The 15,228-nt window shown below is 36.9% G+C and overlaps 2 protein-coding genes across 2 annotated transcripts in view; one reads left to right on the forward strand and one right to left on the reverse strand.

Moving 5' to 3' along the window:
• Window positions 1–5,925, forward strand: part of LOC139125899 (protein turtle homolog B-like) — a 56,536-nt gene extending 50,611 nt beyond the window's left edge. Inside the window, exon 14 of the mRNA XM_070691981.1 lies at window positions 543–5,925. Within this exon, the coding sequence (XP_070548082.1) occupies window positions 543–1,707 (1,165 nt within the window). The 3' untranslated portion in view covers window positions 1,708–5,925. The remainder of the gene's footprint in view (window positions 1–542) is intronic.
• LOC139125901 (platelet-activating factor acetylhydrolase-like) overlaps window positions 5,906–15,228 on the reverse strand; it is a 28,475-nt gene continuing 19,152 nt past the window's right edge. Inside the window, exons 3-11 of the mRNA XM_070691984.1 lie at window positions 12,838–13,087; window positions 12,149–12,315; window positions 11,511–11,682; window positions 10,624–10,750; window positions 9,859–9,972; window positions 9,095–9,186; window positions 8,378–8,560; window positions 7,727–7,875; window positions 5,906–7,481 (exon numbers count right to left, since the gene is read on the reverse strand). Coding sequence (XP_070548085.1) covers window positions 7,369–7,481; window positions 7,727–7,875; window positions 8,378–8,560; window positions 9,095–9,186; window positions 9,859–9,972; window positions 10,624–10,750; window positions 11,511–11,682; window positions 12,149–12,315; window positions 12,838–12,941 — 1,221 coding nt within the window. The 5' untranslated portion in view covers window positions 12,942–13,087 and the 3' untranslated portion in view covers window positions 5,906–7,368. The remainder of the gene's footprint in view (window positions 7,482–7,726; window positions 7,876–8,377; window positions 8,561–9,094; window positions 9,187–9,858; window positions 9,973–10,623; window positions 10,751–11,510; window positions 11,683–12,148; window positions 12,316–12,837; window positions 13,088–15,228) is intronic.

Below are 15,228 nucleotides of genomic sequence, written 5' to 3' on the forward strand. Positions count from 1 at the left end.
GGCATTATGCAGTATTTTTGCTAGTGAAGGTGTTGGTATGTAGGTGAATGGTTTACAAACTCAAGTGCAATTTTTATTTTCCTGAAATAAGATTTTATTGCTTTAGATGTCAGCCATATTGTTTGACTTCTTGAAAGGTAGAGAAAGTGATCAGTAACAACGGACCCTTGCTAATCAATCTGCGTGTGTCTTTGAAGATGGTGGTCAATCATTCTGTTACATCGGCTGGTTGAAAAGTTTGCTACATCCAAAATTATTGAATATTTGGCTTGTGACATATTGCTGTGGTAAAATGTTTCTTAATGCTATGATGTGGATTGTGAATGTAAATTGAAAACTGTGTTGTGTAGGTATTGATACATACATGTTCTTATGGTGAAAGTGGCAATGGATAAAAAGTAGTGTTGAAGTGATGATTGTTGTAAATGAGAAATCTAAAGCAGAAACTGTGCTTTAGAGCAGTTAAGCAATTGCAGGACACTGGAAAGTCTATGATAATATTCCATGCAGTCAGTCACTAACCTCCATCATTGTATTTTCAGGACAAAGACTGACAGTAATGACAGTGCCCCCAAGCGGACACAGCTTCCAAAACTGAAACCACTCCTGACTCCTTTCTTCAGCCGGTTGAAAGAAAAGTACCAGAAGAGGGGACTGCGACGAAAAATGAAGAAAAAAGGAAATTGGAGCACTTCGTCAGGTCTTAAACAGAATAAAGGTGTTACTGCCAAGGAGACCATGTTGGTTGAAAAAAGCCGGTTTCCAAAGAAATACAAAGTATCATCACATCGGGTGGAAGTCAGCTATTCCGGGCCGATCAGCCGGATCAGCCGGAGTGCAGATGGCAAATTTGTTCTGCGTCCGGAAAATGAGTATGTGGATGATGTTGTACAGTCTCGGCCAGATTTGCTTCCGGATTACCATGACGACATGGCTGGTGTATTTGCTGCTAGTAGTGAGTCTACAACATCATTTACAACGGATGAAAACTGCTCTGCAACCATAACAGGGAGCACCGACTCACAGTTGAAGCCGCCGCCGCCGCCTCCGGGGCCAAAGGTCACGTATGTGGCACCACAGACTGCATACAAACCTGAAGGTGCACAATTAGCCAGCAGTCCAGCGGAGCAGCACGACGCGAAGCCGCTGAAAATCGATGATGTGAGCGCGTTACGAGTGAGTCCCAGCGAGATTTCAGGTTGGGAGAAATGGACCAAAGAGGAAGTGTACGAAATCATGCATCGCATGCAAGAGCTAGGTTACGAAAGCGCGTATGGTGGTTACGATTTAGAAAGTGAAATGAATGAAAATGATGACTTTGATCTTGAATCTGTGAGATATTCTGAAAAATCAGATTCCTATTCACAATTTGCAAATGTGTGTGCTAATGGATATCCTCCATTTGCTCAGTCATACGAGCAGCTAGGGCGGCCACGTGTAGCCGCCAATTTTGGCAGGCCGCACTCTTCTATGGTGGAACTGATGTCAAGGGGGCCATCTGAACGAACTCCCATCTATTCACCCACCAGGCCAAATGCCAATCCTATAACACCATCAACTCTACAGAATTTTAGTTCGATACGGGCGTCACCTGACAGCTCGTCGCAACACACAATTAGCGTTGATGTTCACAGAACCGATGAGGACTCCCAAATGGCAGGGGCTGGCGATTACGTGCGCAATTCGGTCGCCGCAGTATCACGATGAACATAGAATGAACTCGTTGACGAGGAGAAACGAGGACACCCCTGTGGCACCCATCAAACCGATGCGCTGTGTAGATTCAGCAGAGTCAGACGGAAGTGATTCCAATCTACTCATGCTGTCAAAGGCAGAACTGAAATCCATCGCAAGTTCACAGCTCCTTGCCCGCTCAAAAGATTCAATTGATACGTCTGATACTTTACAGGAAACTATTAAAGAGAGGACTCCTACTATAACTAATTTACGAGATGCCTTACCTACGCTTGACAATATCTCAAACGGTCATTCCTCGGTCGCAAGTCGGGCAAGTATAACGTCGACAAACAGCAGTGGTCGGGGAAGTAGGACGACGACTCTGTCGCGTTCATCACGTGGTGGGTCGCTCCACCACCAGGAGTCGTCATTCACCCCAAGTATAAGTAGTGGCATTGGAAGTAACGCCGCGACACAGAGCGTCGCATCATGGCATCCACGGTCTGTCTCACAGCTCAGCGACCAAACTAGCCTGGACTCCCCGTTTTCAGAGAACACATCACCTTTCACGCTGCATCAAAAGGACAATTCCATTGACGAAAATTACGAGTTTGACACTCAACCTCTGCATTCAGAACTCTTGGCAGCTCTGAAACAGTTCTCCGCAAAATCCTCGCATTCCAAACCGTCGAGCAAGAAGAGTATTATGGGATACCGAAAGAAAGGCTTTGAACCCAGGACAAGAGATTTCTACATGCCAAAGTTAAAATCATTACCGCAGTATGAGGACACTGAAGCTAGGTGTGCTAAACTTAAAGAGGAATTTTTGGAATATCGTCGCAAACAAAAAGCGGAGAGTAGAGAGTCAAGTCTGTCAGATGAGCATGAACCAAGCTATGAAACTACAACAATGGTGTGATTAAAATGTATTATGTATTTATAAATTATGACAGCCTTTGTTCTTCTCAGAATTTTTTTAAGGCATGTTGAGTGCAGTTTCTTATGTCCAGATAACAAACTTGCACAATACCAGCAATTGTTTTGTGCAGTCAAAGTTTTTGGCACATCTGTTCCTTATGTTTTTCTTAACCCATTTACTTATGTTTCTAGCCCTACCTTGTATTTGACGATGTTCAAAAATATCTTCCAAAAGTTTTGAGAGAAAATTTGTTCCTGTCATATACTAATTAATTGCTTTTTGTCCACGCCAGTCAATGCAAATTTCTGCTCCACCCCAACAGCCCTTGCGTAGTAGAAGTTCAGTATGAACAAAGTAATTTGTAAATTCTGTTCCTTTACAAATTCAGTTCGTAACATACTGGCTATTTAGCTTTTTTTTAAAGTTGCATTTGTCATTTCAAAAGTAGCTCTGATAGGTCAATCCTGTGTGAAGCCAGTCTTCCAACAGAATGTAAAACTGACGCAGAAATGATGTCACTCTGAGGGAAATTAGATTTTCAGGATGATGTACTTGATGCACAAATATGTGGCACAGGCCGAAAGTACAAAGCTTATTTAATGCTGTGCGTGTGGAAATTAAGTTAAATGTTTTCCCCAAAACTATTTATTTGTGGACAATACCTTGCAAAAGTACCAAACGTCTGGAAGAATGAAGTACTCAGAATAATGTGTACAAATTTTGATACCAACTGTGTGTATTGTTGTCTCAAAATTGAAAGACTAATAAAATGACACAGTTCTAATAATTTTGCAAATTCTTCAAAGGAAAACAGCCATTATTGTTAAATTTGCTTGTATATATTTATGCTTTTACCTGGGAGTTCCACCTGTACTATATTTGCCAACTCTATCATCTCCCTATAAAGTGTATGTTGTATTCAGTACTTCTCAGTCAGCAATTCAAACTGGATGGGATATTCGAATTTGTTTTTTGTACCTTATAGCATTTCAGTGACCTTAATCAAACACGGCCATCAACAAGCATTTTGAGACTAGTTTTATTGTCTGTGAATAGATTGTGAATTGAAAATGCTGGAATAACAGCTGTTGTGGCCAGCCTAACAACTGAATCAAAGAAAGCCATATATACCGGTAGAAATACAAAAAGCTGGGCTGTAGTAGTGTCGTAAGAGCTGTTCTCTCATGTGTGGCAATACAACCTTCAATTTTTTTATTCGGTTATCAATTTTCTAAAAAAGTCCAAAATTTTCCAGCAAGACACCACTCTATTTATTGTAGAGGTCAGTAAGACCTCGAGAAGAACACATATCAGTATTTAATTTGACCATTCCATTGTAAACTGGACAGACCTGAATTTTTTTATTTATATTCTTTGTATATCTTGCATGTGCAAATGAAAACATATATCCTATTTGAGATTTGTAAGTGCTTTTTTTAAACATACTTGTATATTTAAATGTGCTTATGTTGAAGTTATTTTTAAGATAGTTTTTATTTACCACTATACAGCAGTACCGTTAATATGCAAACAATGCCATTTGTACATGCAAACTGTTTTGTGCAACATGTCTGCCACACAACCAGAGTGAGGCTGCAGCCTCATTCTGACGTAAAATACTATAACTTGCACTTCCCATCATCCCACTTGTGTTCATGCATGAAAGAAGTCTCTCCACTCAAAAGTGGCAGAAATGGCACAGAGATGAGAGAAACCATGGAAACCATCCTGAGCTTTTCATTGTTTTTTATTCAATTGAAGTTTACAATCTTGGCAATGGTTAAAAATCTGGTCTTTTTTTTCTCACAAACTCAAAGAAACTTGAAAGTCCAGTTTGAGTTGACATAATTTATTTATGTTTACAAGTGAACTGTTTTCAATCAAAATAAGCAATAGAAATCAATGTTTGCCGGTCAAATTAGCAGTAATTCTGTGACCAGTCTCAGTGAAATATCAGCCAGAGATTTTTTTTAAATAGAGGAAGAGACCACAGCATTGTACTTCTCTGGAAATCACATAGAAAGTATGGATATCTCAATGTATGGAAGATTTACAATAACATCACTTCCCATTCAGTCAAAATCTAAACCAAGGTAAATTATAAAGAATATCTGGCTTCAGACATAACACCAGTATGTATTGAGAGATAGGAACTTAATTATACCCAACCAACTGCATATGCACAAAATGAGCACGATGGGAATATATGAAATGGGGATTTGTTTCTAAAATATATACTCAACAACTCAGTCACGTCAGTACTTAGAGTCCTCCAATGCATGTCAGAAACAAATTTTTCTACATTTTATTTTTTATTTACATTTAGTAGTATTTTTTTCTATTCCACAGACTACTTTCTAGTATTTAATGTGATAGAAATTTAAACAAAAATAAGCCTAGAATTTATTTTGTAGAATTGTATAAAGGGTGAAAACAAATTTTCTACCGTGGCTTTGAATGTTTTGTGAACTCAGGTTTTTTTATTGGGTAGAAAAATTCACACATTTCCGCATTAAGGTAATATGCACCTCGAAAGTGAAAGACTTAAACTTTTGCTCTAACTTTCCTCAAGGGATCTTTCAATCATTCTCTTTCAAAATCAAGAATAAAAATAGGGGGTCACCGTGCAAATTTGGTACTAGAGAAACAAATTACCCAAGATTTACCGGTATTAGAAATTTAAAATGGCCGCCATCCCTGTGTTAACTCTATGGAGAAATATTAAAATTTTCGAACTAAGCTGGTGAAGTTTTCTTTTACCAAGAGCTTTAAAATGAACCCCCACATGTGGTATATCAGAACAGAATTGTAAAAGTTTGAGAGTCCGAATGTCTGTCCCCGAGGTGCGTTCTACCAACCTTGAATAAAGTATTGTAGCATCTCAGTTCAGCCATCCTTGATATTGACATACTGCAGTAATGTTTTGCTCTCGGTGCCCATAAGTAAATTGTTTTTGGTGATATTTGACCCCGACTAAACCTTCACAATGTCTACACCATCCATCTTTATGACTTTATTTTTCTGAATATTACCAAGTATTGACTTCCAAATCCTTGAACACAGGGTCTTCAGAGCCACCATATTTATTTTAAAAGCGATATTTCATTTTCATAAAAGTAAATATGATACCTATTATTTAAAGAGTGTATTTTTGAAGTTCTGAACAGCAGCCTTTTGAAGAAATAAACTTTTGGTACATGCTTGATTGCAGCTGTTGTAAATATAAAATTAACTTGAAGGTTATTTCTGTTGTGACTGATTAAATTTTGTAAAGTGTCACATGGAGAGTTTTCATGAGAGATCAAATAAATGAAAGCTACAATTTGAAAGCTACAGAGTGATATCTTGTTTCATGTTGTAAGTGAAGGATTCTCAACTTTGTGATTTTCTAAATGGTGTGATTTTCTAAATGACAGTTGTGAAATATGGTTGCCACTATACCCTAATCATTTTAGTCACCTGTATATGGTCAAAGGGGCATTCTTGTATTCAAAATGGCCATGTGGGGGCGCTGTTTTTAAAAAGCGGCCACCCGCTTAAAATCTGTGATTGGTTAGATTTTCTCTTTCCATGGAAACTGTGGCAAAATTGGAACAGGTGACAGTATACCTTTAAATGTAGTGTTTCCTCAGTTCCTGTATACCATAGGTTTGGTAGGTCCTAGACTACATTAAATAATGACTTTATTAGTCCCTTAGCCTCAGCAGACGGAGTTTGTGACGTTAGGTGACTGGGTGCCGTACATTATGGGTTCGAATCTGATTGAAAATGAATTTTGAGAGGAACTAATGGATTGGATGTGTGCGTGTTCCCACTGTGCTATATCACAAATACAGAACTGTTGTTATGCTCATGTCTAAACCAATCAAATCGCTGTATTTTCACTGTCCAATATGAGTATACTGCAGCCAATGAAAGACCTCATTTACCATTGTAATAGGCGCGCGTTGTGTAGATATGTGTGATTGCGTGCCCAGTATGCATGTGATATGAAGGGATCTCATTATTGTTTAAAGTTGTAACCAAGAGAAAAAAGCAGAAAGCCTTTGCTTAAATTACAGATTTATTCTTATCGCAAATTAATCCCAATTGCAAACTATAAGTATTATACATCCCTGAAAGAAAAATTTGCGAACAAAACACAGTAATCTGAAAATTCCTTGAAATTAGAAAAAAACAATTTTAACAGTGACACAGGAAATTCATATGTGGGTGCAGCAAAACAGTTTGATGTGAGAAATTCAAACAACAAAACTCTAGTCAGCATGAGTATTAAAAGTAAAAATTGATGAATAGAGAAAGAAACCAAATACACTTGTGCAGTAAATTTTAGTTTTTGTCATTTAAAAGTATCTGCCAGCAAAATAGGGCTGTTTTAAAAACATGGACAATATTTTTAAACAATTGTCAACACGTCTTTTGCAAAATGGTCAAAAACTACATGATGATCACAAAATATTTTGATTTACCGGTATCGGTTTCACTGAAACCATACGTAAAATATCAAGAATAAATTTCTTTATTTCAATTGAGTTTGGTTCTCTTGCCTTTGCAAATTATGGTTGTTAAAGTTTGTGACAGAGAAACACATGGTAACTACAGTAAATGTCTTTAACTATTATGTCATGCGTAGTTGCTCTGATTTCAAAAACAATTATTTTTATCCTCCACAAATATTAATGTTTTTATTGCACTGTGAGGTTTGCAACATTACTGCTATCATACAAATCTATATATATATTTTTGTGGTGAACTATATCACACACTTCATATCAAAGGCCAGATTTCTTCTTGTAATTGGGATCCAGTGTGACATTAGACCCCAAAATCACATGATCATGCTTGCCCTCCAGAATGCTGTCAAAGTTGGCCTCACATGGGATATCTGTGATTGGTGAAAAGAAGCATTTTAAATATGAAATATAACAGATACAGAATTGGCACATCATAATTTGATGTTATATGCAGTATCAAATAACAGGTGTCTCTGGGAGACATCATAGCTTTAAAGTACAGCGCCCTCTAACAGTATGTTCGTCATCACAGTGATGTTGTATTGCTGTATACCTTTATGAATGTGAGAAAGCAAACAAAAATGTGTATTTTACCAAGTTCATTTTAACAACTCACCCAAGTGTTTACACAGGAACGTCAGCGATGCATTGTTGTTGATTGCCATGGCAACATAGGGGTCCAGCGTTCCGCGACATTTGGAGAGTTTTGCCAGAACTGTGTTGAGTAAGAATGGAAAGTCACTTTGGCTTTGATGGACTGTGCCCCTGGATAGGAAAATCAAAACAAAAAGTAATGTCGAATTGCCATTTTTACTGTATTCTTGAAAGACGTATCACGAAAACCGCATATAAACCATGATCAGAGTAATTGACAATGCAGATAACATGATCATCTTGAAGATTCTTATTTTCTTCAGATGCATCATTTCAACAAGTTTTCAAAGTTACTGCAAAGTTTGAAAGGTAATCAACGTTTTATTGTTGTCGGTGTTTGCGTTGCATGGTACCAATGTTTCTCTATAATTCTACTGATGAACATTTCCATGATAGTAATATTCCTTGACTACAGTTAACGATAGAAATTTCTATACCTTGAGTGCCGGAAAATATTAACAAGATTCTTTAAGTGCACACAGTGTGTTTGGCAGAGCAATTTTGCTACATTGTATTAGTCAACCAGTTAATGCAATCTTTTTATGCAACTGCAAAAATCTTAATTTCAAAATTATGAACCTGTGTTCCCCACCTGAGGATAACAACTACTTACATGATGGTGATAATCTTTCTTTCCTCGCTCATCTCGCCGTTGTCTTTGAGGAACCTCTTCATCTTTACGATATTGCCAGGCCAGTGGAAGGTCTCTGTGTTGACGAACAGGATTGGTTGGTTGACCTGGGAAGGCAGAGTTTTATCCAATGGGAGCATCCATGTGTCAAGAGCCAAGGCACATCTGAGATGATTGGAGGAAAGGAACAACATACAATTAAACAATATATAAACATTCTTGTGATTGGTCTAACTATTGTGACAATAATTGGTAAAACCATATTCAGGATATATCTCTGTTGTGGTTCATGGAGCACCGATGTAATCATGAGGGAATTTTTTATTTTGCATTTTGACATTATGCAGAATTAATATCTTTGTATAGTACACACAAGTCTTGAAACTGAAGCTATAATTTGAGATTTACAGCCAAGAAAAGCTCACATAATAATAGCTTTTGAAAGTTTGTTCAATGTTTTCGTTCTGTGTATCGTCTTCATTTTATGATGCAACCCATCAAGCTTGTCAATACAGTAGGTTTACTTGATGTGTACGGAAATCTTAACTTTCAACGATAATGTGACTATTCACTGAGTCAACAAACCAATTTTTTATTTTCTCCTGTTGAACCATGAAAAATGTTACATTTTACTGGAGCTCTGGTTTACTGTCATTTCTCTCCTGGAATACAATAAGTACTTCATGTGAATAAACTTACCTAAACCTCTCATCTGTTTTCAAAGTCTGCAGTGACGTCGCTGCACCGAATGAATGACCTGCGATGGCTGCTTTCGTCAGGTCAAGACGATCCTGCAAATAATGATGAATACAAATGTCTATCATTAATATAAATGCCATGACGGGTTTAACCTGTTCACCCCCAATTCACTGTAAACAGGTCCACACTAACCACTGATTATTATTATTAAAACTGATAACAATAGGTTTGGATTAAACCATGGTGGTGAACGGGTTAGAAGTTACAGCAACTATAAAATAGACTGTTAAATATTATTCCTGATAATGATCAAAACAGCTACAATAGTGATATAGGGATGAAACTGCAATGTAGTGAGAGGTGACAGCAAGAGAATACCGCGCAAGTACAGAGATGTCACTGTACCCTACATCTGATTTTAATCAGATTGACCTAACTGATGCTCTTTCTTTATTTGAATATATTGAAGACTGTATTTACCGCATCAAGGCTGGGAACTATATGTGTGAAATTGAAAGGAATTCATCAGCCAGTTTGTAATATAAAGAGCTGCAGTGTGTATTAGTTCAATTCATTCTGAGAATTTCTAGAAAGTGAAACAATATATTCATGATGGTCAAAAAGCAGCTACAATGTCTAAAATAGCAGAGACAATATCATATATCCCCTTACACTACTGTAACTGTGTTTGGATAAAAAAAAACGAAAAGTGACATCATCTGCATTTAATTGTAATACAAATACCAAAGTATTTCCAATCCTACCTTAAACTGCTGTAAATCTGTTTGTCTGTCGACAATGTTTGTAATTTCAACTCCTCTGTTGATTTTCTCCAAGATGTCAAAGGCCTTCTTGCATTCCTCAGCTCTCGCCACAACCTACAAATATCACAGAGACACAGATAAGCAAAAACAGTCATTGTGAATAAGTCTGTAGTAAATGTTTTGAAAATGTTTTTTTTCCATGTTAATATTTTCAACTAATCAAGTTGAAAGACAATGTCATAATCTTCCTTTCCTTCCTGATTCAGAAATAACAATGACATTGGAGGGAGCTAGGGTATATGAAAAGACAATTTACACTGAAGACTTACCGTCTGATAATTCATGGCACATTTGTGAAACATCAGTTGCCAACAGTGATTTTCTGTTCACTTTCAACTAAGTACAAGTGTGAATGTTTTTAGTGGGAGATCATTATCAATGTTCTAACATGGATGGTAATCTGGTTACTGTTACCAGGGTTACTGAGTCATGTTACTAGTATTTTTTAAATATTTTCTATACTGTGGCCGCCATATTGTAGGACTTCATGAGTATTTCCTTGGATTCAAAACTGCTTTCCAAGTTTCAAAATTTGTGCAAAATTTATACAAAGTAATACTGGAAAGTGTCTTTCATTTTCACTTTCCTCTGGTTGATAGCAACATTGTAATGACCTAAATGAAAAAGCTTTCCTTTTGAAAAGGAAAGCTTGGACCGTAATAAATCTCATCATTACATTTGAGAAGATAAGATGTGCTGATGTACCTGTCTGTTTCTGAGAGGGAATTCATCCTGTCCTGGTATCGGTCTCTCATACGGCACCCATTGCTCTATGAGTTCTTCACTGTCATCAGACTGGTGAAGGTAATATGTCGCTGACGCCGACTGATCCCTGGTGATCAAACATGAAGATCAAGATCAACAAAATCCTAAATGTGGTGAAGTGGCCAGTATTCTAGCAGTACAGGTATAAATGTTGCAGAATATCAGTAACATATCAGCTGTTGTCTGATATAACTGGGTTGACATACTACAGGTAGGGTGAATAATATCGTAAAGGGACCTTAGGTAATATGTCACTGACGCTGACTGATCCCTGGTGATGAAACATGAAGATTGCAAACAAGCGCAATGCAGAATAATGTGAAGAATTCAGTTTTCTATTAATATAGGTAAATGGTTTAGAAATAATGGTAACATGTCAGATGCTCTCTCATGGCTGATATAAGGATAGGGTGGGCAGCACCAGTGGGATATTGGGTAAAATTTACCGGCTTTCACTGCTCAACACCAAAATACTACACAATGTGTTTGCATACAATTACTCAATTCTGAATGGATACTTCTTGAAAGACATTATTTAAACAATTACAAATGCTACCTATCCATGCCTTGCCACATTTATTTTGTCACCCGAAAGGAAACCTTATTGCGTACATTTATAGAACTACATGTTCAACCAGGGTACCCTGGAGTGACCATGTATAGTTCAACACTGAACATCACATTGTTCTTGAGAGCAGACAATATGGAAGAAATGAAACTTGAGAACAAATTCCACTTTTCCATGACTATATAACTGAACAAAAGAGACATGTTGTTTGGGCACTTTAATCAAAATTATGTTCACTCAAATGAAAGCAAAACCTCACCTGTGTTCAACTGCGGCGACAATAAACCCCTGAGACGCTAAATTTAGACATACTGACGAGTAAGTAGTCCTGTTAGCGCCAAGTCCGTGTGAAAACACAACAACTGGGAATGTCGACTTGAGTTCACTTGGCAGTAAGGGTCCTTTCCAGTGAACAGGTACTGTGTAGGAAGCTGAATGGTGATAAAAGAAATTATGAAATGTTTAGATCATGCCACCAAAAATGAAAGATTGTAATGTCTTGCTTTGGGAAGCAGTAGTGTTCTCTGTCACAATTACAAATAAAAACTCAAGAATCAATGTGTGCATCTTAGAACCGCAGAAAAAAATAATATTTGAAATTTAGCAGGGCCACTACTGTGTAAGGAACACTTCATAAAAAGGTTATATTTCTGTCTTGAGGTTTCAAAAAAGGGAATCAAAAACATACTGTAGGTAGGAAGAATTGTAGAGCTTCTGGCTTAGAAGAAGTGTTCTATTCATATTTCAATCATTCTGCTTCTGATACAAAATATAATGTCACTCCTGCAACACAGTATATCATTTGAGTAAAGCTTATCAATAAATATCAGCCTAGGGAGTTGTATTACACATCAGTTGGGTAGAATGCACGGTGAGTAGAGAATTAACAAACTTTACCTAGCAACCAATGGAAGAATGATTTCAGAGCCTTGGTTGTAATTTTGATAAAGTCTGCATAGCCATCGGAATATTCTCTTCTCGGTAACCATGGTGGTTGTTTCGATGTTGCTATGGGAACTTTGGCGTCTGCTACAGCGGATGGGTAGTACAGTCTCAGGAAACTTCTGAATTCATGAAAGACAAACATTGTCAGCTTTATAACAGTGCTTTGAGAAAAATGGTTATATCTGCATTTCAGTTCTTGGTATCTTGAATACAGTTTTGCTATCTAGGTGTCTTAGACAGTTGACCATATTCTCACCATGGCAAATTTCTACAGGTAAGATACATAAATTACAGAAGTCAAAGTACAGTTTTAGGTTACCATATACGGGAATTTCATACCAGAAATGCCTAAAAAGATGAAAAGATGAACCTGTTTAGCTTGGCTCATCAGTTTAGTGTAGAGACTGTGCTGGACAGTTGCATGATGTCTTTCAAAAAAAAGCCAGGGCTGGTTTTAGGGGGAAAGCTTTGTGAACACCACTGAGTGAAATTTCCTACATAAGTATTTAAAATATTTAAAATTTCCCCTTGTCTTATTTTAATGAATTTCATTCAAAAAATACCCAGGACCTGTTCAGAACTGTGAATAATCATATAGCTCAATATTTAAGATATCACAAATTTCCCAAACAATTCCTTACCCTTCCATGGATAGCCTGGTCATAATATCCATACAACCAACAAAATACATCCCTGTTCCGTGTGGAATCCCACGCAGTCGTTTGCTACTTGAAAATGGCCACATGTCTGGATCAGACGGAATTCCTGGACACTTTCAGATGATAACAGGCAGGCAGATACTGTCTTTACCTTTCCTAGTTTATAAAATTGGCGCCTTATTCAGTACATGTTTTTAATTCCCACTGAAGTATCACTGTATGATACTATGTCCTGTGAGAATAGATCAAGAATATCATTGTAGAGATCATAAATTTTGAGTTGTGAAATTGGTCACGATCAATCTCAATAAGAAAATAACTCATTAAAGTTACATAATATGTTTAGAAAGAATTTCTCAGTTTTGAAACACTTTTCTTTGTATGCGCTGGTATTGTTGTAGTATATACAGCAATGCAAGCAAGACAGGTTTTCAATCAACAGTGTTTTCAGACTCACCCAGATTAATATTATTAAGATCTTACGAAAACAGATATTGCAAAAATGTTTATGATAAAGACCTTACTAATAGTAAAACAGATATTGCAAGAATGTTTACACTTAATCAAAGAAAAGATATGACTTCAGCTTTATCAATGCTGAGAAGCTGAGATAATATTTGTGTACACAAACCGAACAATTGTTTGTGTGTGTGTGTTTTAAGTAATATTGAATTACTCAAACCAAGCAATGTATGACTAACAATTTGAATTCAGACATGGCTCTTTTTTGAGTTATGGACAACTTGAGAATTCTTTTTGAACAATCCATACTTCTTAATCACTGATTTGCAGGTCAGAATGTCATCTTTTGCTAATGTCACAGAGAACAGGATGCAAGTGACAACAGAACAACACAAACAAGACTGACAACTAAGGTATTTTGTGGGGTAAACCTTAACACTTTGAGCACTGTAATTTTTCCCGCCAAAATATCAGGGCAACATCGGTAAGATTGTTATGAATTTTTCAGTCATTTTAAAATTTTGAACCAAAGGGACGTAACTTTTTATTGGCTACAGTTTTTGAGTAAAATTTTGGGAAAAATATGACAAAATCGTCTAGATTAGAAAAGATTTTTGCGTTACATTCTATCATGGATGTAAAAAATCTATTTTTTACATCCATGATTCTATAAAGGCAACAAAAATCGACTTGGCATTCAAAGGGTTAATCAAGCTCAATCAGGAGTAATGAAGTTAATTAGCTTTATCAGGGATATGTTTTAATCAGGCTTACCAATGATAAACCCATTCCAAAGCTGTTTTGTAAAGTTTCATTGTTCATTGATTGATCAGGAGCATGATTGTCAAGTAGGATTACATGGTACCACCATGATGGAGTCTTTAGAGTCTGGAGTCAGTACTGAGTTCCCTAGAAGGTCTTGCCCAGGGGCTCTAAACTGTCTACGCTTGCTGGGGTAAAACCACATGCACTTTGAGTGTTCCAGGGACAGTAACACAGAAAGGGAAAGGTGAAGGTGGAAAAGGGAAGGTGTGACACAGTTTTGCCCCTCTGGCATCTTAAGTCACGGAGATTTGACATACTTTAGTGCATAATGGTCAAATGACCATCAATGAGCCATATTAGATAATACCTTTTAAAAGCATCAAAGTATGACATATGCTATTAGTTCCATTTTTGACACAAAAGTCTGCTGCTTGCATACAGTCTCCTGCTCTTTATATGTATGTATTCATACACAACAGCTACACAAAGTTTTTGAGCCAAAATTGTGACGATAAATTCTCATTCACGTTTCAAAGGTAACACATCAAAACTCCCTTTAATTTTTTGGAGGACAACTGAAGATTATTGGACACACTTTTGGTTGCAAACTTTTTTCACTCTTAAAATAACTGCTGACCGAATTGGTTTAGTGGATATTTTAAATTAAATTTCTCAGTGTACCACAATGAAATATTAAAGGGCCGCATTTGTATTAATGTCAACTGTACTTTTTTGTTCTACTCACATGAGTATCTTGATACACCTACTATAAAGCATGTCAATGCATCGTCTATACATGGAATTTGAAACTGCAGTGTCATTATTGACATTTGAATTCTTGTCGGGACAGATTTAATTCACTTTTCAACAATAAGTCGTGCGGTCTACACATGTACAGGCTATGTAGATAAATTGAATATTGTGTATCTCAACATGTTTTGGGCAATTATAGAAAAGAACGGTCATTGAGATAGAAGACAAAAACAATGAAAAAACTTGTCACAAGGTACAGCTACTGGCCCATTACTACAATCACCAGATATTTAAAGTGCTATATAATTGTCTGTCACAGGTTTCTTTTGTGTTTGGTAATCTTATTAGGCTGAGCCAAGCAGCAAGATAAGCCATGGCTGAGCAAAGTACATT

Source organism: Ptychodera flava, assembly GCF_041260155.1.
Source record: "Ptychodera flava strain L36383 chromosome 3 unlocalized genomic scaffold, AS_Pfla_20210202 Scaffold_26__1_contigs__length_13983176_pilon, whole genome shotgun sequence".
In the NCBI taxonomy this organism is placed as follows: domain Eukaryota; kingdom Metazoa; phylum Hemichordata; class Enteropneusta; family Ptychoderidae; genus Ptychodera; species Ptychodera flava.